The sequence below is a fragment of the Leptonychotes weddellii genome, chromosome 7 (assembly GCF_054177405.1).
Source record: "Leptonychotes weddellii isolate Sample4059 chromosome 7, ASM5417740v2, whole genome shotgun sequence".
Classification (NCBI taxonomy): domain Eukaryota; kingdom Metazoa; phylum Chordata; class Mammalia; order Carnivora; family Phocidae; genus Leptonychotes; species Leptonychotes weddellii.
The window spans coordinates 30,231,395-30,254,738 of NC_138375.1; the positions used below are offsets into that span (position 1 = coordinate 30,231,395).

Below are 23,344 nucleotides of genomic sequence, written 5' to 3' on the forward strand. Positions count from 1 at the left end.
AAAGAAAGAGAAGAAAAAAATGACCAAATTGTGTAAAAAAAAAAAAAAAAAAAAACAAAACTCACGGCATAAACATCTCCAGACTTGAATGATGTTGGTACCAAACAGCCTTACCATGGACCTCACCTAGTTTCCTCATTATTTTCCATTCTAAACCAACAAGACAGAAAACTCTTTTCTGTTTACATTTTGTGTATTTAGTTGTTCTCAACCTTCTTGCACATGATAGCTCCTAAATTAAGGATCATTAAGACTCGCAACAGAGAGGGGGTAGAGGAAGAGCAGACAGAGACAATAAAGGGTTCAGATAACCAAGCTCTCTACTGAACCGATCACTGAGCTCTGAGACTGATGCTTCTGAGACTACTCAAAACAGAGACACACAGTAAGGCTCAAGTCTCAAAATGGTCAAAATAAGTCCAGTCAATTCACAATTTTGTTAAGAGACAACATAGTTTTGGATTAACTGGATACATATTAATGAAGGTAAGTATGATCAATGACAAATTTTATCAGAAATTTCATAATCAGAAATGGAAATGATCTAAAGACAGTAAAAAGATTCCAAGTCATCTTTAAAAAGGTAATAGCATTAAAAATATTAAAAATTGACCATAATTATGTTCAATGTACAGAACAGTACATGCATTCCTAGAAGTCTTGAAGCAGAGAAAAATGAGGACAGGTCTACATTTAATGGTAGAGCTGGTAGAAGAAGAAACCTAACCGAAAAGTAAGCGGTTTGGCTTAATTTTGGCTGATCTTTCAAGGTGTAATGCCAGGTACAGATGTCTTCATTCAATCAGGCAAATATCCATTGAGTCCTAGTAAGTAACAGTGCCCACGGAAAGCACAGTAGGGCATATTGAAATCTAGATGATTTTTTGAGCCCCTCAAGAATGAAGAATGGAAGTGGGCCTAGTTGTCATTTTGCCTTCCGGAATAAACAGTTCATATTTTGTTAAACTAATGAACAAATGAATGAATCAAAGATTAAATAAGCTTCAAAGAACTAGAAGAAAGGTTTTAATACAGGTTAAGACAGTATTAAAAATAGAAGGAGCAGGCAATTATTTGGCTTTGATGAGGTTAAATATTTTTAGTTCATTTATAAATTGTTTCTGTATTAACTCTTCATAATGTCAAGAGTTAATGCCCCTTTTCCATTTTTCTACTAAAAGAATGACATGATCAGAATAAAAAGGATCAGTATGGCTTCATATATAGCTTAAAATAAATGACAGCTCATTCAGACTTGCCAGTTCCAAGAGCAGATACATAATAATAGACAAAATAATAGACATATAATAAATAGACAAAAATCACAGCCTACATGTGCATAGATCTTCAATTCTAATGAAAAGAATAAAAGACATATGGGCTCTGTGTATTTAGAAAGTGTGTCTCACAAACAACCCATTTTCTTTTTTTAAACAACAGAACATCTGTAGAAATAATTTAATGAAATAAAACTTTTTTTGGGGGGGAGATCACAATCAATAGAGGCTTTGTAGCATTTCCTTTAAAAGGAAATGATATGCACTCACCTTAATTTTATAAACTAAACATATGATCATTTTCCTTGGCATACTGACCCCTGTTTGGGGCTCTAACTACCATTTATATCCTCAATATGGACTCTGACTTCTATGAAAAAAGAAAAAGAAGCTTTATGCAGACTGACCTGGCCTATTTTTGTAATGAAAAATATCTACTAAACTACTATTTTTCATCCTGTTCTCTCACAGTCTCATCAACATCTTAAGCCCATGCAAGCTGAAGCAGATTATCCTGCCAAGGTGATCCACAGGGGGATATAAGATTATATGATTTAAGTGTAGAAGATAAGCCAACTATTTGTTTTCCCAGTCCACTGAAATCCCAACTGTATACTGTTTAATTCTGTCATAATGCCAGTTCATAACAGATATTGAGTATACATTTATTCAACTTAGCAAAGAATATCTACAGTTGGCTTCTTTCAGATTTCACTGCAAACATATAAAAAAGCAGTATTCTTATTTAATTTTTGCCACTGGTGGTTTAGATGTATTCCTGCCTGGAGAGTAAGACCAAGGTCCTTGGGAGTAGGAACTATGCCAATTTGTTCTATTTTATTCACATTTCATAACTCAATATGGGACACAACTGGATGTTTAATAAATAGTCATGGATGACTAATGACCTCTGGAAGTTTATTTTACCACATGATGTTCAAATAGGGATTCAAATTTTAAAAAAATTTTAATTAAACAATAAAGACAGAAGGAAATATTCTGCTTCAAAAAAGGCCCACAGACATATATGGTAAAGAAAAAACTATTTTATGTAACATAAGCATGCATTAGAAAAGAAAGAAATGAATATAACTGTTTGAATTAACTACTCAGTGAAAAAAGAGACTTTGGAGATAATGCAATTTAAGTGGTGGGATTTCTCCTTTTCTTTCTACTTCGGCCCATCAAGTAACTGGCAGTAACACACGGAGTGATATACAGAAATCTGACATTTTCATTAGTTGGTCACAGCTTTAATATGAGAAAATGTTAGCCAACACATCTTCCAAATTATTTTGACCTATGTTTTTACACCCTTTCTTATTATGCAACAACCTGGCTGTCTGACTATTCCCTTCTAGAATGCGTATTTCCAGATCTACAGTGAAGACTGAGTGGGCCTTTTCTCAAGAAGAAATTTTGACTAACTTACATGAAGTCACATACAGAGTAAAATGCGGCCTATGCAGTAATAACCACATGGAATAGCTTCTGAATGATCAAGAAATGTTATCCTCAATGTGCTTTTATGATTAAATGTATTTTATTGATAACCCAGCTATTAAACAGAACATGTTATTAATCAGAGCATTCCAGTCCCTAGCATTACAGAAAAAGAATCTGCTATATGTGATTTCATCTGTCAGGGTCTAAAGAGATGCCACTGATCACCAGATCCTCAAAAGTGAGTTCTTTTGTTGAGATGGTTCAGTTGCTACCACACCTTTTCATTTTCGGACACTAACATACAAATTAATATTTTATCTCAACACCCTAATTTGGAGGAAACAAGATCGATTACATGTTATTGTCAAAAGAGAAGGAGTGATATGGTAATAAAACAAAAACCACAGAGGTATTTTTCAGTGCATTGAGACATGGAAACTATCACTTAAAAAAAAAAGGCAAAAACAGTAAAACTCCACCTTTTTCATCCTGACTTACCTACATGAAAGAAAAAAAAATAGATAACTATAAGGGTCCTTTCTTCGCATATTCTCTTTTGTACCAAAGAACTGAACATGATGTGGATCTCAAAATTGTCACCTGATGAAGAAGAGGTTAACTTATCCACATAGGGAAAAAATACAAAGAAGAGCTGATACATAAGAAGAATTGTTTGCTTTTATCACTGGAGTTGATAAAAGCAAATATACTAAATAGTTAAAGTATAAACAAATCTCATTTTTCCCCGAGGTTACTGAAAGGCTAATTAAAGATGTGCTTTTTGTGCGAGGTACTGCTGACAGACTTCTTTTTTCCAAAGGGAAATTCAAAAAAGGTTAATAGACAAAGACCCTCATATAGTACCAGAAACAGTTATATGTGGATAATGAATTATGCAGCAAAACTGTTTTCACAGGCATTTGTTATGCACTAATAGGTACCAGCCAAGATGTACTAAGAAAGAAGTCTATGAAATATATGCATGAGTTATCGAGTAAGTTTTGTTAAATTTCTCTAGGATGGGTAGCTTCAAATTTCTTCCCATTATAAATATATTTCATTTTAACTAGTAAATCCCTTCTTAAAAAGGTATGTGAGAGGCAAATTCTTTTCCTTCAGTTCTTCAGAGACATTTCCCCTTTACTTTTGATTAACTTTCAATGGATTGAGCCATCCTCTCAACTCCCATTAGGTAGGTGATCGGTGATTCATTAACAAGCACTTAACATTAAAGGGTGATTATTTATATTATAGTACTATTCTCCTTGTTTTAAAAAAGAGACTTGTGGGTTTCTTAAATTTATAGTCCCCTGATGTTTATGTCCTTTGTAAGTCTCAGTTTTTATGCACCAGGTTTTTCTTTAAATGGAGGATACACCTATTTTGTGACTATAACTCAGTGTCGAGCTCATCATTCTAATATGTTCCATGGATGGAATTACCAGGCATCAAAGTTAATCAAAGAGAAAGCCATAAGTCATAGCTGGGTTTAAAACAAGGCAGTATCATTTCTCCGTGTGTGGCTCACATTTTTGAGTCAATTTAGTCTAGCCACAGCTGACAGGTAACCAAGAACAAAGGATTGCTAGGGACTTTACAGGAAGTAGCTTAGAGTTCAAGCTCCACCTTCTGCTTCCAGCAGCTTCTGGGGGTTCCTCCCCCTCCTGCTTCTGACTCCTGAGCCAAATGCTGGCCATGAGTCAGAGCCTGCTCCTGCTCCCACCTGCTCTCATCTGAAGGCACCCCTCCTTTTCACTCCTGTTCTCTGTAAAGGTCAACTCCAAAAATGATCACAAATTAATGGTTCATGTCCTGTAAACACCCATTAATCAAGCTCATGATATAGGACAAGTGGCTGGATTTGTTCACAGAAACACTTACTGCAAAATCACACCCAGTGCTCTTTTTTATGTCATCCACGGTCAGGCCTTCCCAGAGTTCAATCAGAGTCAGTCCTTTCTTGCTGTCCACATCAAACACAGCCTGTCAGAATCAAGAAAACAACAATGACAATTTCTATCACAGTAATTATTTTTATAACATGAAACAGAAATAACCTCTCAAGTTCTTAAAGGAGAGACAAGACCCAGGACAAAAGACTCCGAAAATCAACAATGAGAAAATGTCAACTCTAACGATTACATTTTGGTGAGAATAAATGCCAGCTCCCTAATTGGCAATTAGCTGTGGAGCATTGTTGATGCCAGAAAATAAATGAGTGTTGACTATTGATGGCACTTGCCACCTTTGTAACCAGTTGTTTTTTTTTTTTTAACTACTTTCCTTTAGTTAGGTCTAACACTTCTGGGTCAAAATTTCAATTAGATGAATAATGATTTGAAGAAAGAAAGGAACGCAGAAAAGTAGGGAGGGAGGAGAAATTTGGAAGGTGAATGCACAAGGACGGTAGGGAAAGCTGATCAACGCTGCTGGGTAAAGAGTTACAGGAAATAAAAGAAGGCAGGCACTCAGAAATGCCTACAAGTAACTATAAAGGGATCGTAGTCCTGATCCTGGAAGACCCCCAGGTAAGTATTAAAACTTTCTCTTTAAGTCCAGTGAAGACACACAGGTGTGAGAGAATAGCATGAGAATCTCCCTTCGGTATGCACTCAAATGAAGATGCTTGCGCTTGGGACAAGCATGAGAAGGCTAACCTCCCACTCTAAACATTCCTTTACAACACTCTGGTTGGTCACACCAGGTGATGGTAGTGCCAATTGGTATAGTGTGACCTCAGCAGGCAGACTCAACCTGTTGTATCTGATTTAGGACACCTGCTGTTACAACTGGCAATATGACAACCTGAGTGGAAGGGACCGACACAGTCATATTTTAATATAACCTCCCACTCAGGAAAACCTTCTGAGATGGTCACTGGGGCTCTGCTGGGAAGCTTCAGTGTCAGGAGGCTCACTTGGCTCACGGCGATTAGACTGTCTATGGATAGGACGCTCTAACCATAAGAGCCCCAAACTGCTTCCCTCTGACTGTCACTCGCTGGGTCTACAAGTCGTCCTCCAGAGCAACAACACTTTTCCCACTCTCAGCTTCCACGGCTAGTTTCCTTTTACCCAAACTTACGTTTCCTATATCCCTCCCGTTCTCCAGATTCACCTTGCATTCAACTATTATTCGCAGGCTGATCTTGATTTTCAGCTAGCTTGGAAATCAAACCGTAAATTGCCATTTTAAATACACTCCGGCTTAGAAGGCTAATATGAAGATACAGCCACATGTAGAGGAAAAGAATCCTGGCTTTCAAGCTGGACTGGAATTCCAGCTCTGCAACATGCTAGCTAAGTGGTCTTTGGTGAACCTGTCTTTGCATGTATACATGGATATCAAAAAAACCCACTTCCCAAGATTGTTATACAGGACAAATAAAATAAACATACTCTGAGCACCTGGCATCATGCCTAAGACACAGTAGGGGCACCACACCTTAAGTTCTTTCCCCTTAATAGCTTAACTTATTGTCACCTATGTGTGAACTCAAATCAAAGACCTGAAATGCTTATTAGTTTCCAGTTAATTGATTTTTACCCCCATGAGCAAAACATTAAGAGGACCAGTGATACCTGCATTCTCTGATAAATTCACAGATAACCTGGTTGATTTTACTGGAAAAGAGGATTTAAATTTTGGAGGAAATGTTCTGGCAAACTTGCTTTTTGTTTGCACAAAAAATGTTCTAAAAAAACCTTTTTTCAGCAGAGATATGTGTTTTGAGAGGAAAGAAAAAGGTCATTTAGGAATGTCTGTATGCTGCATTAGATTATTTAATTCCAAAATGACAACTTAAAAATTTTTTTAAATGGATACTTTTGCTTTGCAGAACATGTGTCAAGCATTATTCATACTGATTTTCTTTCCCCTGCAAAAATGGAACAACTATAAATTTATCAAAATGGAATGAATAAAAAACTCCAGATTGTGTTATTAAGAATAGGCAGGGAAGGGATTTGAGGAGAAGATAACTGTGATATCATGAATATAAGGCTTCAGTGATCAGGGAGAGAAGATCTATGGCAAATTGACTTACTGCTTTTAAAAACTTTTAACATCTTTATCAAACCCTAATTAGCTCTCAAGGTCATATACTAGAAAGCCAAGCATCTATTATTAAAATGAAGGAAATTTACTTTTGAATATTTAGGAAGATTTCCATTTAGTGGTATAAAGTATAAACAAAACCTTGATAAAAACGGGGACTACATTACAGATAAAGCAGTTAATCATAGCCCAGCTGCTGGCAAGGAAAGCATCTTTCACAATCTCATTCTAGCAGCACGAAACTAGGAAATCAGGGTCAAAACATCTCCAAAGCCTCTTTCAAATGGCAAACCAATGGAATTTTCCTTAGAAGTTGAAAATGGAATCTAGTCCCTTATCTGCCATGGCAGGGCGGAACACATTCATTGCCCTTCATGGCACTGCATTCTCATTCACTCTTGCAAAAAAGATTTATTGAGTGCCTACTGTATCTAGAGCACAGGGGTAAACACGCACCATCCCCTTCCCTGAGGTTCCACAGCTGCCTTTCACTTTGCCCATTTTTTGCTATCATCTACAGTAAAGGCTCCAATTATCCCCATATGCTAATGACTTCCACAAGTTGAGTCCAATACTGACTTCCCTCTGAGCTCCAGATCCACATCTCTAATTGTTTATCAGAAATCTCTGACTGGAGGGCGCCTGGGTGGCTCAGTCAGTTAAGCGTCTGCCTTCTGCTCAGACCCTGATCTCAGGGTCCTGGGATCCAGCCCAGCATAGTCATCACATCAGGTTCCCTGCTCAGCAAGGAATATGCTTCTCCCTCTGCATCCCCCCCACTCCCGTTCATGTGCTCTCTCTCTCTCTCTCTCAAATAAATAAAATCTTAAAAAAAAAATCTCTGACCAGATGTTCAGGATGTTACCATATTCAGGAATATCAAACTGAGTGTGTCCAAACTGAACCCATTCTTTTCCTACCTCCGACTGCTCCTCCCGTCTCTTCCTACAGTCTAGGCTTCATTAGGAAATCTGAGGAAGCACCTCTGCTTTAACAGTCATATCCATTTCATCATCTAGCTAGGTTGAGTCCATCTGGGTCTCTCAAATCTGTCCTTCTGTCCTGTGTGTCCTGATATTTCTGGCCTACGTCAGTCACCGCAGGAGTCTTCTAACTGGACTGTCTCATGCCTTCTCCCCCTACTCTGCATAAAAGCTACAGTGTTCTTTTTAAAATGCAAATCTAATCAATCTAAAATCATTGAAGGGCTCCCAACTACCTTCCAGATGAAACCCAATTTCTTAACAAGGCATTCACATTCATTCATTCATTCATTTTTGAGAGAGCAAGTGTGTGTGTGCGCATGCACACGCGAGTAGGGGTGGGGGGACGGAGAGGGAAGAGTATCTCAAAGCAGGCTCCACACTCAGGGGGGAGCCCTACTGGGGGCCCCATCTCACAGCCCTGATGAGATCATGACCTGAACCGAAATCAAGAGTTGGAGGTTCAACAGACAGAGCCACCCAGGCGCCCCCACATTCCTTTACGATTTAGCCCTTCACTGTCTTTTCAACTCTAGTCTTTGGAGTCTGGTCCTGCCCTCACTCTAAACTGTTCCACTGGCAGGTCCTTGGGTAGGCTGCTTATTTTATAATTCCACCATGACTCTGCCTATTTTCTTTCCTTTGCCTAGAAGGACCTCTTTGGTCTTATTCTCACTTGTACACCCCTACTTGCCTTTCAAGACTCATCACTCATCTACCAACTTTCTCATCAAGAGAAGTGCAATACATTTATTTATTCAACAAGCATTCACTGTGTATGGGCAAACACCATGCAAAGTCCTGGATAAACAGTAATGAGTGAGACAGGCAGAGTTCAGAGGTTATTTCAATAAAGTGGTCAGTGTTGAGTTAGGGCATGTACTAGGATTCAGAGAAGTACCCAGAAGACTTGTGGAGAGATAGGGAAGATCTGCCTGAGAAGGAAACATATAGCTGAGACATAAAAAAAATGAGTAGGTATTAGCCAGATGAAAATGGTGGGAAGAGTATTCCAGGGAGAGAAACAGGATGTGCAAAGTCCCAGAAGAACATGGGGGGTGCAGAAGACAACACAATTCACAGCATTTCAATGCAGCTGAAGTGGGGAGAATGTAAAGGTGGAAAGAGAAACTGAGACTGGAGGAGAAAAGGTAGAGTCTGTGAAATGCCTTGCAAAACACAAGAAGTTTATATCTGGAATGCTTGGGTGGTGTAGTCAGTTAAGCATCCGACTCTTAGTTTCGGCTCAGGTTGAGATCTCGGTCGTGAGATCGAGCCCTGCATCAGGCTCTGCATTCAGTGTAGAGTCTGCTTAAGTTTCTTTCTCCCTCTCCCTCTGCCCCTCCCTCCCCACCAGCTCTCTCTCTCTAAAAATAAATAAATAAATCTTAAAAACAAAAAGAAAGAAAGAAAGGTTTGTATTCGATACCGTTAGAAGCTTTCCTGACACTCTCCCCAGGCTGATAGGCAGCCTCTCTCTATGTTCCTAACTCACCATCCAGCATGTATCACTATCATGGTCTTTATCACATGTATTACTCTAACTGTGGGTCCTGCTGGAGGCTGGGTGTCTAGCCCTCCTGAATGTGCTCCCTTGGGGCAGAGACTGTTCTCCTCTTTTCTGTAACACACTATTGGGAATACTCTAATTCAGACAAAATGCTCACAAAATGCTTATTAAATGAATAAATGTATAAAACAATAATGTGAATAGGAAGAAAGGATATATAAGTTTTTAAAAATGGCAGTAAAGTTAAATAATATGTTCTATCATAAGGAAATGTAGGCGTAAGATGACAGGTGCCAAAAGGAATGGCGCATCACTCGAAAGATGAAGCCATGAGTGCTAAAATGATGAACATGAAAACTGCATTAGGCTTAAGGGATGGATAGGATTTGGGGAGGCAGAGTCACGTGGAAGATATTGCAGGTAAGAGCACTGACCTGGTAACAGCAAGGACAGAGCGTGCATGGACCGGGGAAGGGGAGAGGGCTTACTTAGAAGAGGAAGATCAAGGGGGCAATGCTGCTGGAATTATCCTTCCAAGGTCTACCACTTTCTTAAAGAAAACAGGATCGAGGACTGCTTTGTCTTTATTTTCAAAGTAATGGATTCTTTTCAATAAGCCCTGTCACCACAGTTTTGGAGGGGTTCAAGAAGTGGTAAGACTCAGGGAATAAATGGTGAAATAAAATATTCTGCCCTTTTATCTAACTTCTATTCTTTACAAGTCATCTTAATGGAATTCCACATAAATGGTCCTAGGGGAAAGCACCATTTACAACAGAATGCTGTTTAAAATGTGGCTTTGTAAGGTATTATGAACCTCCCCTCACAGGGCTGCTTTAGGGTGCTTCTTACCACACTCAGTGAGGGGCAGCAAACCAGGTTAATGGCAGGATGCCATCCCTACAGCTCTCAGCAAAAGGAAGAGCATCCAAACAAACCAACCCTGATACAGGTAATTTTGTTTTTTGCTTTCACCAAGATACTGAATCAAAATGACACCCTCCTAGCTCACTTCTGAGACTTATGTCATTCCAACATTCTAGGTTCAAATCTGGGTCAGAAAAATGACTATAGACAACTGTCATTGAGGCTGCTCTCAGATCTGAGCAGTTTCCAGTTGTACTATTAGCCAAGATTTCCCATCTAAGAAAAAATCTAGGGAAGCATGAAAATGGCTGGTGTGTTCTGAAGTCCACTTTATAAAAAGAGAGCTGAAAGCATGCAAGAACCATAGAATAAATTTCTTGGCTATGGAACTATGGGACTTTTACTGCAATCTGAACCCAAATGATTAAAACCCAATTTTGGCTGACTTTCCCAAAATGAAACCCAACAATTTACACTTGTGATTTGGGAAAGCAAAGAAGAAAGGTAGGAATACTCTTAACTTTATATATATCATCTATCTTAGACATCTTAATAGTCCAAGTAAAAGGATGAATAAAACTTTTGATTATACACACTGTCAAAGTTACCAAGGACAGCAGTTCAAGTCTGTATATGCGTATTTCCAGAGAGTTGCACGTTAAGAATTCTACATTTAGAAACATTAAACTGATGAATTTTCCTATTCAGTCTACCCACAGACTAAATTAATCCTATGACTACCAACACAACACCGTTTTAGAGGGTAACAAAAAAAATTCTAAAAATGCTTATAAATAAAAAAAAGGGGTGACAGGCATTAGAGGGAATAAAAACAGGCACCGTACCTTTTCAGTAATGATGCGGTTGACACACTGCTTTCCAGTCAGTGGCAATGTACATTTCTCCATGATTTTATGTACATTTCCCTGTTTTAAAGAAGGAACATCAAAAAGAGTAGTTAGGGACCAATTCTTATTTAGAAGTAGAATAATGACAGGACAAACAGGAACCATCAGAGAAATTGTCTCTTAGGTACAGGCTGTTTTAAAATGTTTGCACAGTCACACTTTTGCTTTCTTTCTGGAGACAGCTTCTGTCCCTAAAATAATTTAGGGAGAATACCAAATGAATAGCCAAAGTCATAAATTATTTAGGTGGGAAACACCTTGCCACAAATTGGACTTCTCAAGTCTCAGTCCTCATATCCTGTAATGAGAAATTTCACTTCTAGTGTCCTGCTTATTTTTCTCTTTCAGGGAACGGTCTCCTTGACAAACATGAGCTATTATTCACCAAGGACAGGAAGCACACATAACACACAAATGTCTAATACCCTCTTCTAAATTAATTTTGTTTGTTAGAGAAGTAAAACATACGTCAATACAGCAGTGCCTAGCCTCCCCTCCTTACTTTTAGACCTGTTCTCAACAGGAATCCATTTTATTTTACTTTTCTTAGCATTTTCTATCTCTACACATTTTTCCTGTTACCTCTTCGTTTTTAAATATTGTGTTTATCATGCTATTTATTTCTTGATTAATCCATTTTTGACTCTTATCTACTAACTTCTTATTATGGCACATGAAGACTTAACTGTCTTACAAAACCCCATCCTCCTTCATCATCTGCAGTTCTTCAGTAGAGATGTGTCATAATTCGTAGTTAACTCCGTGGTTAGAATGTACATTGTTCTGCCTAAATGACCATGTAAAACTGTTCACTGCAGGGCCAGGCAGTGTAGTACACCACGATTATATTCATATTCTCATACAGCTATTTGCGCTTTTCCTAGAGTTTGTCTGAGCCTCAGTTTGCTCATCAGTAAAATGTGTGAGCTGGCCGAAATTCGTATTTTTTCAAAGTTTCTTTTAGCTACTGTACCCTTTCTTCAAACATAAAATAAAAAGGGATTAAGAGTAGAAAGCAGGTGGGGGGGTTAAGCAAAGTCAGTAAAGAGGAGTGGGAGGTACCGGTTTCCAGTTACAGAATGAATAAGTTATGGCAATAAAAGACACAGCATAAGAAATATAAGGAATATAGTCAATGATACTGTACTAGTCATGTATCAATGTTTCAGGACAGATGGCAGCTACACCTCTGGGGAGTATAGCATAATGTACAAACTTGTTGAATCACTATGCTATACACCTGAAACTAACGTAACACTGTGTGTCAACTATGCTCAAAAAAAAAAAAAAAAAGAGGGGAAAGCAGGTTTTCCCCCCTTCGCCCCCATCCTCCAACCCCCATCCCTACATCCCAGGTGTCGAGGTGGCCTCTGGGACACATATGGAACACAGCTGAAACATTAGCTCTGATTATGACTATGATTAAGCTTCTTTCTAAGTATCAAGCACCAGGAGCCTAAATTAATATTTCCCTCAAGGCTGAAGGCTATCCCATCATATTCTAAATCTTCTATTAAAAAATGGCAAAATGCTTCTACTGCTTCTTTTTGGATCTAAAAACACCACACATGATGTCATGTGCATTACCCAAGTATTTTCTGAATAAATGAATGGGGAGGAAAATGGAAGGTCTACTGGGAATCCCAGATGGATTTCAAGAAGACAAACTCTATTACTTTAATCAAAATGAGTGTGAAATACATATAAAATGGATAGACATTACACCTTTAATAACAAGTTATATGCTTCTGGATCTTACTGTATAAGAACATTTATAACTGTAGAAATAAAACCTCATTTTCACTTCATTTCTAATGCTCTATTTTCCTTTCCAGTTTCAAAGAAAGTTTGCACGTGTCAGAGAAGCTTAATTAAAGAGCTGAAATTAATAATGAATATTCAAGCTTGTAGGTTGTCAGGTCTCCTTACATGTAATATAACTCAAATAAGGCATGTCACAATGAATTCCGGGCCTGCCTGGGAACAAAGTGAACAATCTGTGGGCCTCTGAAGAACATTTTTTGCAGGGAGCTCCTACTTTGTTCTCATTATTTGAGCAAGATCTGCGTCTGGTGTAAAAGAAACTACTTGGATTTTAATGAACAACCAACTCCGTTTTAGGAGAAATCAGGAATTTCAACAGACAGAACTGTGAGCTCCCAGAAGAGACCTTTTCTAGACTATTTGCTGTGTAAACAGTATAACGTATGGTTAAGAGTTTGGGCTGGGGTGCCTGGGTGGCTCAGTTGGTTAAGCGACTGCCTTCGGCTCAGGTCATGATCCCGGAGTCCCGGGATCGAGTCCCACATCAGGCTCCCTGCTCGGCGCGGAGTCTGCTTCTCCCTCTAACCCTACCTACCCCCTCTTGCGTTCTCTCTCTCACTCTCAAATAAATAAAATCTTTAAAAAAAAAAAAAAAAAAAAAAGAGTGTGGGCTGGAGCCAAAGACCCGGGGGTAATGTCTGGCTCTGCTCCACTGGCTGCGCAGAGTGTGTGGGCCTGTGCCCCGCCCCCATCAGCCTTACCCCATGGGGTTCTTGCAAAATGAGATGCAAGTGTCCAGCACTCAACAAGTGCTCTATAAATGTTAGTTACTATTGTTTATACAAAACATATTTAACATTTCTATCATCTACCAGGGAATTCTTTAGGAGCTCTATATGAAGTTAGACATGTAATTGTGCAGAAAATGGTCTAACCACAATTCCTGAGACCACAGAACTAATGAAACCACATATGGCTGGCCTAGGAAACTGCCACCAATGCCTTCTTGCAGTGAGAACAATGTCACTAGAGGACTCCATTCACATTTAGCTTTAAGACACAACACATCTGCCTTCGGCTCAGGTCATGATCCCAGAGTCCTGGGATCAAGCCCTGCATCAGGCTCCCTGCTCAGCAGGAAGCCTGCTTCTCCCTCTCCCACTCCTCCTGCTTGTCTTCCCTCTCTTGCTGTGTATCTGTCAAATAAATAAATAAAATCTTAAAAAAAAAATAAAAATAAAAAAATAATAAATCCTAAAAAAGAGATGACAGGGTAGTGTGGTGGCAAAGAACACTGTGTTAAGAGTCCAAAGACCCATTTATTTTTCTCTTGCATCTGCCTTTGAACGGTCATTTGGTCCCTTCAATTCCCTGTGCTGTGGGTCCCCCTACAATGGCCTTGTCTACCTTACTTGATCACTGTAGAAATCGCACAAAATGCAGTAGTAGGAGGGGTGGAATCTACACACAAATATTTAGGGTCAGTGGGGTGTGGTTCATCCTGATCATTTTGCTTCTTTCTGTCTGTCTTTCTGTCTTTCCCCATGAAGAAATGCCACAAGTCAGAGGAACAGATACAAATGTGTAGCATTAAACATGCTCTGACCAGGCTCAGGGGCTCCTGATTTCACTATGCCCTTACATTTGCTAACTTCATCATAACCTTGGTGAAGAGCTAAATCTCTTTCTTCCACCTGCTTCTCCAGTTTTTCTTTTCCCCCCTTGGTCTCTTAAAGGTTTCATGTAAGACCTGGGAAGTCACGTTTTCTTTTTAAATGATTTAGGGACTCAGTACTTCCTATTACTTGCTTCATGGTGATCTCTCTTTAATTCTTTAGATACTTGTGTGAAATCCTGCATCTAAATTCTTCAGTAACAAACAACTCTGGTTAAATGATAATAAATCCCCCTTGTTATCATGATGGTAAGCTTCATGTTATCACAATGGACTTAATCCCAAACAACAAGCTCTCTTTTTCACAACACGATGATTTTTGCATTTGATATCAGCATTTTATTCACCTGAGGCAATGGAGCGTGCATGTAATACGGTTTTGCTTTAAATAAAACGCCATTTTATGCCCATCTTTTCTGTTAAGTGCTTTTTAAATGTGGCTGCAACATATTTCTTCTTTCAGGAAACTTCTTTGGGAAAGCCCCAGTGATCAAGTACAGAGAAGGCAAACTCTGCTCCTTAAGGGACCAAGTCTTAAAGCCTTTGTTCATGCTACTTGAACCACACACCACCACAGACTCCATCACCCCACATTCAAATGGAAACACCCTCCCTATTCTTTAGGACTGGCTGTCTGAATACTCTAATTCAGACTGAAGGAACTCCAACAGAGCTAGAGCTGTAAAATACCACATGACTGAGTATCTAAGGGCCACCGGAGGCTGCTTTCTAGTCCCAAGATATGTACTTGTACATTCCCAACATCTCTGAACTCACTAGGAGAAGCACAGCTAGCAGAAGTATGTGATGGGGCTTACAAGACTTTGGGGAGATAAATAAAGGTATAATCAAAGGGAGAAGCAAAGACATCTCAAGACGGCAGTATGAAACATACACATTTATAAGTCAAGAGAGAAGCTGAGTGAATTATGGTTATTCTACCTCTTCTGCCCACTCCGTCCTACAGCTTCAAGGCTTGCATTAACACACTGAAAAGAGGGGCTACATAAGCTGAATTTTACAAGAGAATATTCAGTACTTCATCTGGTGGCACAATGAAACCTAGGACGGATCTATCTTTGGGTTTTTGCCAAAACATCATAAAAGGAGCTTGAATGTCACTGTCCCTTGTCTTTCCTTCTCCCCACTGGTCTCAATGCTTACACCAAGTGAAAAAGCGTCTATATACATACACACAAAAACATACCTCACAGGGAATGTCGTATTACAAAACACACTGACTGTCAAATCACTATGAAGATTGAAAAGAAACAGAAAAGAAACATGGGATTGGCTAACTAAAGAAAATCAGGATATGCAGGGTAAAAGGACAAGATGATAATTACTCACACTGAGTTTATACTCATGGGGTATTTTTAGCCTTTACACAGTACCTATTTGGTAGGGATTCCAATAATCCACAAAGGACTTGAGCAGAAAGACTCAGCTAGCTCTGAAGTAGAGACAGTTGCTATTACAAAATGGTTTTTATATGTGGATGTAATAACAGTTTGTGGTTACAGGCACATTCTCAATGGGAAGGCTAACCAAATGAGATAGTACATACAGCAAGGCATTTCCCTGAAAACAGTCTTCAGGGTTTTGAGATCTTAGAATAGAAGACCATTTTTCTTACATATAACACAAAAATCTTTATCATGGCCTTTTATTTTCTCTCTAAAGATTGCATCCTATGATCTCTAGCCTAAGGATGGTACAGCCCAGGCGTGAACAGGAGTGATTTTCTCTTTCCATTCATGAATTGTTGTGGTACATCAGAAAGCTTCTCTGTGAGTTAGTTTTCCTTTTAAGAACCGTGGATATTCAAAGCCTCAGAATTTAGAGTTATTAGCTTAATTAAATTTCTATAAGACATTTTAAAGAGCTTTATTGGTTGTTGGACTGTGTTCTGCTTTCTTTCTTTTCCATTATAAAATTTTTTTGGCAGGCATTTCCATCATTGATGAAGAAATAAAAAGGCAAAACCATGTAAGGATTTCTATTTTTTAAAGGTAAATATTTTTTTCCCTAAACAGATCCTAGCCACGAAATAGTCTCATCAACAACTTATAAAATATTGACAAGCTTCTATGAATGAAAACAATTAAACCAGCTGAAACCATGTTAATTATAAATTATTCCAACAAAGAAATACTTTATTTACCTTGGAATACTTATCAATGCTGCTGAAAATTATTCCAAGAGTGTTTCCCAGGAAAGAATTTTTTAAAAAAACCTTTCACATTTGTTGGACTTTGGTAACACATTTGGTCCAAAATAAATACGACTAATAAACCTCATTTACTTTATATAATTCCCCTCCATAGAAAGTAAAGACAATGTAAAACTGCATTCAAGATTTCTATAGGACACCTTTGCTATCAGATATAGATTAGACGTAATCAAAAATTTATTCATACTTATTCCCAATATCTTAAAAATATAATTATGATTCTTTTCATCCTTTCAGAATACAGAACTCCTACTGTAATAAAAATAAAATCTAAACCTGTTTTAGAAAGAGATCTTTGAGAAACAAACAGGGTTTTAGAGGGGTTGATGGGTATTAAGGAGGGCATGTACTGCATGGAGCACTGGGTGTTATATGAAAACAATGGATCGTGGATCATCACATCAAAAACCAATGATGTATTGTATGGTGACTAACATAACATAATAAAATTTAAAAAAAAGAAAGAGATCTTTCATTTATGTTCTCTAAAATAGGTACCCAAGCTTTGCTTGCTTCCAATAAATGACAACTATGACCGAATTTCTCTGCTTTTATGCTCTGAAAGTTATACCCTTAGGAAATATTTCCAGTACACAATACTGAGAACAAAGCACTTTCTTTTATTTTGTTAGTGGTAATGGTACCTGCCAGACAAAAAAGGTTATTAGAAAAAAATGGGGGCCCAAAGGCAGGATACATGGATTCTCAGCTTGCTTTTGCTCCTAATTTTGTACTTGACTTTTACCGGAATAATTAACCTCTATGGCACTGGGTTTGTTTTCCTTTGCAAAGGAAGCAACAAGACCTACCTCACAAGAGTATTGTAATGATGAGATATGGAGGCGGTCGTGAAACTGCTTCAAAAAAGTTAAAAGTGCTCTACATGTTCAAAGTCTCTTTATTATTTGAAGAATTAATGAATTCAATAGGTATTTATTGAGTCCTAATGGGCATCAGACAGGATTCGCTTCAGCTCTTACAATGGACAGAGCCCCTGCCCTCACAGAACTTATATTCTAGTGAAGGCGATGACGGTCCATCAGAAGAGGGGGTACTTCTGTTTTATAGAATAGCTGGGGGAAAGCTTCTCTGACACTTTGAAGAGAGACCTGAGTGAACTGAGGGAGCAAGACAAGAAGGTATCTGAGGAAGAGCCTAGAGAAGAACAGGTATTTTTGCAGGTACCTGTCTCACCAAAGCAAGGAGAGTCTTAGGGGAAACTCAAAAAGGGAAAGTGATCATTCTGAAACATGAAGCTTCCAGAAAAGGGCAGGTTTGGGTGAAACACTGGTACAGAGTTAGCTCTGATGAAGTTGCAGCCTGGTATGATAAAATGAACACAAGCTTGACCAAACTGAGTGAAGCTCCTAGCTCTATCACATACCTAGACAAGTTTCTTAACCTGCCCACATCGCAGTCTTACTTAAGAGGGTCACTGAGAAGCTAACGAGATTCAGTATGTACAATGCCAAGCACAAGGCCTTGTACCTCATAAAGACTCAAACTGTTACTACTTTCCTTCGTTTTCTTGCCATTTTTAGAGGGCAGAAGAAGGACATGTTAAGAGATGAAAAGAAGCCTAAGAAAAAAGGTAGCTAGACACCAAAAAACTGCCTAGGAAGAAGAAAACAGTAAAAATATGTTGCTTCTGCAAAAAGCTTTAGTTAGGGATTTCTAATCAAAAGTTTGAAGAACCATTTCTTTTCCTGTTTCAGAAATTCTGACTGAGACAAAAGAAAAGACTTTAAAAAAAAAAAGAGAGAGAGAGAGAGAGAAAGAATTTGCTAAATACAGGCCTAATGTTTTAAAAACGAATGCACAAAAATAATCTAAAATGAGTTGGGCTTCAATGCCTATGCATCAACATTAAAGTAACAACAAAAAGGAAGTCAGAAAGAGTTTTCTCCAAATTAGACATTATGTTCCAGAAAATATTTGGATTTGATTTGCATGCTTGGCATCCTTTTGCCTTTGAAATGAAGTATCCTGGATGCTTTTGCAAGGCATCTCTCAAAAGTCACCTGCGTTGGTTTCATTTCTATTGTTTCATATTTATGCTCTACTGCTTACTTTCCACTGTTTACAAAACAATTTATGATATTTTCATATTTATTACAGTTTTCACAACAAAACCATTTCATGGCACACATCACTCTGTAACAGAACTCCCTCATGGGAAGCAAGACAGATGCAAATCCTCCAGCTCCATACTCTCCCAGGATGCTGCATCTCTAAATAAAAACAGGGCAAGGGATGCCTGGGTGGCTCAGTTGGTTAGGCTTCCGACTTGATTTTGGCTTGGGTCATGATCTCAAGGTCCTGAGATCAAGCCCCGCGTCAGGCTCCATGCTGGGCGTGGAGCCTGCATGAGACTCTCTCCACCCCTCTGCTCCTCCTGGCAGCGCGTGCTTTCTCTCTGTCTCTCAAAAAACAAACAAAAAAAACAAAACCAAAAATCCAGGACAAATGAACTAACATTTCCATTCAAATTAGCAGGTCTCAAGGTGAGAACAGGTAGATTTTGTGTTAAAACTAAGAATTATAAAAAATAGAGGGCAATGAACAAACAGCACAGACAATGAAGAGAGTACCACCCAGTAGCAATTTTTTTTTTTAGATTATTTATTTATTTATTTGAGAGAGAGAGAATGAGAGAGCGAGCACGAGAGGGAAGAGGGTCAGAGGGAGAAGCAGACTCCCTGCTCAGCAGGGAGCCCGATGCGGGACTCGATCCCGGGACTCCAGGATCATGACCTGAGCCGAAGGCAGTCGCTTAACCAACTGAGCCACCCAGGCGCCCCACCCAGTAGCAATTTTGCAAACCATCAGAAACCCATGGATTCAGGTCAGGAAGGCAATTAGCTCAGCTAGTTCAAAAACACTGAGTTGGGAACAAGGAACAAAGTTATACTGATAGCTCTGTAGTTAGAAGACTGGACTTTGGAATCAGAGACGCCCAGTTCTAATCTCAGTTCCACTAGTTATATGACCTCACGCAAGGAACTTAACCTCTCTGAAGCTGTTTTAGAAACCACAAAAAATACCTGTATCAGGTCCATGGGCTTATACATGCAAATACACACAGCGTGCTTAATATACTGTCAATAACAGTAAGCTCAATAAATGGTAGCTGTCATTTTTGTAGGATGATGATACCATTATCACCACCACACCACCACCAAATGTAAGCTCCACGATTTTTGTGTAGTTTGTCATTCCAAATAATAGAAGTACTTAACACATAATCAGCACTCCAAATAAAAGTATCTTACTTTCCAGAATAAGGACACTTGCTATCACCAAGTCCACCATTTTCTCACCCTTCCCAAAATGGCACTTCACAGTCTTAGTAAGAGGCCATATTGTCCACTTGAAAATAACTGTTGTTGAAAGGCCATATTCTGTTGTGTTTTTCATTTTGCATGCAGAGAGTAGCCACTCTAATCATCTTTAAACCTGAATTGCAACATCTACCCTGACATCTTTTCACTGAGTTTGAAGACATTATAGTTTTTACTTTTATTGTGTATGCAAATAATTAAAGAATACCCCACTGTTTCTTTCGCTCAAAGTTAAAGAACCACTTAGCTGAATGAGTATAAATAACTACTTTTATTTGCAACCTTTCTCTCTAAAATATAAATGCTATCAATTTGGACGAGCCTGAGAAAACAATAAAAACCATGACTGACATACAGGATTTCGGCATACCGGGAATTTCCAAACGTAGCACACGTTACCTTTGCAGAATGCTCCATGGTGACCACCACTTTGGTCTTCGCACTGGACACTAGATCCATAGCCCCTCCCATTCCTTTCACCATCTTCCCCTGCAAAACAGAAATGGAAAAGAAGATGTAATTCTTTTTCACTTCTTTTAGTATGTGGTAGAACAAAAGTAACTGGCAAGAATAAGTCACTGGAATAATGAGTGAGACCTTTATTGCTTAGTATTAGAACCTTTACAATATTAATATTCTGTTTCTCTATTATTCTATGATTGAAGGGTAAGTTCAGGACAAATACTATGATGTCACTTTTATTACATGTGGCTAACATTATTTTGCTGATGATATATGAGCAATAAGACACAATCAGTGGATAAGAAAAATCTTAAGAACCATTTCAGAATTCTGGCACTTTATTGTTACAATAATAGGAGATTGAAATCCACATGCCCCTGACATCCACTTCCCTCTATTTAAACACATAATTGGCACCACTGAGTCTTCAATTACAAACACTTTCTAAAGCACTCTCTTGTATTTCCTGCATTAGGTAGTAGGCTAAGGCACTAATGGTGTTTCCCTCGAAATGATTAATATGAAAAGGTGGGTCTGTCTTTCTAAAACTTGGCATTTATATTGCTCTTAGAAAAATAAGCCAAACAAAACAAAAAGTATAGCACTGTTAAGCAAAAACAGAAAACAGAAGCAGAAGCAGAGTTCTGGGCCTTTCACCATCACCATTCTATTTTTGTTTACCTGTCCATCTCCTCATTCATTAAACATTTACCAGCCACATTCTATGGGCCACACACTCTGAATAATTCCTACTGTCTGTTCTGTCTCCTGGTTACAGAGTCTTGAAAAAAGCAGGTGTTTCTAGAGATGATGAAATAATTTCTTACTCAAGTATACTGAAGAGAAATATCTTCTAACATTGAAACCTCCTTAAAATTTTATTTATTTTTTAATCCAAGTCCTCTTGCTGATTTGACAGTAAACTCTCAGCTCCTTCTCCATAATTTCATAGCTACAAGTAGACTAGCCAATGCACTCACACCTGGCTTTCAAACATAGAGGTCTCAAGTCCTCTGATTTCAGAAACATTTTAGAGGCCAATGCCAACACTGCACGAACATGAATTAGATGTGCATTACATAAAGGAAAGGAGCAAGTGGTCAGGATGTCTTCGTGGACCATCTCCACTAAATGAAATGGGCAGCAGCTGGAAGTGGCTGAGGGGGAGCAGCGGGAGGGGAGCAGGGAGCAGGACAGAAATGGAAGGTACAAAGTAAGTCTGTCTTCAGACATGTACATTTGATAAAGCAGAATATCTATGTAATTTTATACTTCTATGAGCCATGCCTTCATCCTTAGCTGCAATTTTAATAAGCTAGGTATATTATTTTCATATTTCTGTAGAGAAATATATTTTCTCTACCTTTATGGGATGAAATATGAGTAATTCAGAGATGGAAGTAATCAATGTTTATCATAAACTCCAATACTGAGGAAGTATGAGATTTTAGAGCATCAAAGGACATTAAAGCAAGTCCATTATAAAACGAATTAACCTGCTGCAGTAAGAACATCCATCCAGTCTCAGCTTTCACAGAACAGTGTCCTTGGGAAGACTCTAAGGGTATAAGTGCTAGCAGAATGAAGAAGCCAAAGAAAAGCAGAAACCAAAGGAGCATTTTAAAAACTCCCTGAATTAAAAAAAAAAAAAATCCTTGAATTAGAATATACTAGAGGCAAATTTTTTCACCTGTGGCACAACAATGATAGGTAAAAGCTTATGCCAGTCTCTAATAAGAAGCTTGTCCAGTTCAGGCAAATCTGATTTATACATTTTAAATCATTGTCAATTATTTAAGAAATATTTATAGAACACGTACTGGGTACAAAACACTGTGCTGGCAGGAACATAAAGAGCTTCAGAACATGATAGAAGAACCATCTTTTTGTTTCTGCTGAAAAGAACATTCTTGCCCATATACATAAGCTTAGGTGCAGAACACCTGAGATCTATTCCATTAACCCGCTGAAGGACATTGGGAAATTCTCTGAATTATCTCTGAATCCATTATCTATAAACCAAGAGTAAGAATAGCTGCCCTCTCATAAAGCTGTTATGAGAAGTGCATGAGATAATGTATAGAAAATTATGGAATAAATAAAATTTATAAATTCATTGACATATATCATCATCCAGTCTATTTGGTTTACTGCATGTCTAGTATGATGAGCCTGTCACTATACTGGGTGCTAGAGTTAGAGATGATCACAACAGGACTCCTTTCCTCATAAACTTCATCATCTGGGGGAGGAAAAGCATCCATGAGTAATCAAGGAGATTTGGACCAAACTTCCTCCCTCTAAAGACAGACAGACAGACAGACAGACTGACTGATTTATTTATTTAGTTAGTTAGTTTTTTGAGAGAGAGAGTGAGAGAAGGGGCAGAGGGAAAGGGAGAATCAGATACCCCGCTGAGTGGGGAGCCTGATGCAGGGCTCAATCTCAAGACCCCGAGACCATGACCTGGGCCAAAAATCAAGAGTCCGATGCCTAATCAACTGAGCCACCCAGGTGCCCGAAACTTCCTCCCTCTAAAAGAAGCATTGCCACACTCCCTCTTCCCCAAGAGCCTTAGTGCTAAGTGCCTTTTCCCCCCGCATCCTCGCTAGTTAGTCTATAATTGTAACACAGTGAATTTCAACCTGTTTTTTCATCTTATAAGTGCTTGGATGAGTGAGGAGTGAGTGGATTAAACTAACTCATGCATGTTCACGTCCTAGCAGAGCAGGGAGGACGCCAGTGCTGCCTGTCCCTGGGGAAACGGGTGGGAAGAGACGGCTTCCGGGGATCTCACGGAGGAGGTGCTTCACAACGGCAGT

General features: G+C 38.7%; 1 protein-coding gene across 1 annotated transcript in view; it reads right to left on the reverse strand.

Annotated features, from left to right (window-relative positions):
* OXCT1 (3-oxoacid CoA-transferase 1) overlaps window positions 1–23,344 on the reverse strand; it is a 115,263-nt gene that overhangs the window by 2,378 nt on the left and 89,541 nt on the right. Inside the window, exons 12-14 of the mRNA XM_081826068.1 lie at window positions 20,460–20,549; window positions 10,985–11,065; window positions 4,605–4,706 (exon numbers count right to left, since the gene is read on the reverse strand). Coding sequence (XP_081682194.1) covers window positions 4,605–4,706; window positions 10,985–11,065; window positions 20,460–20,549 — 273 coding nt within the window. The remainder of the gene's footprint in view (window positions 1–4,604; window positions 4,707–10,984; window positions 11,066–20,459; window positions 20,550–23,344) is intronic.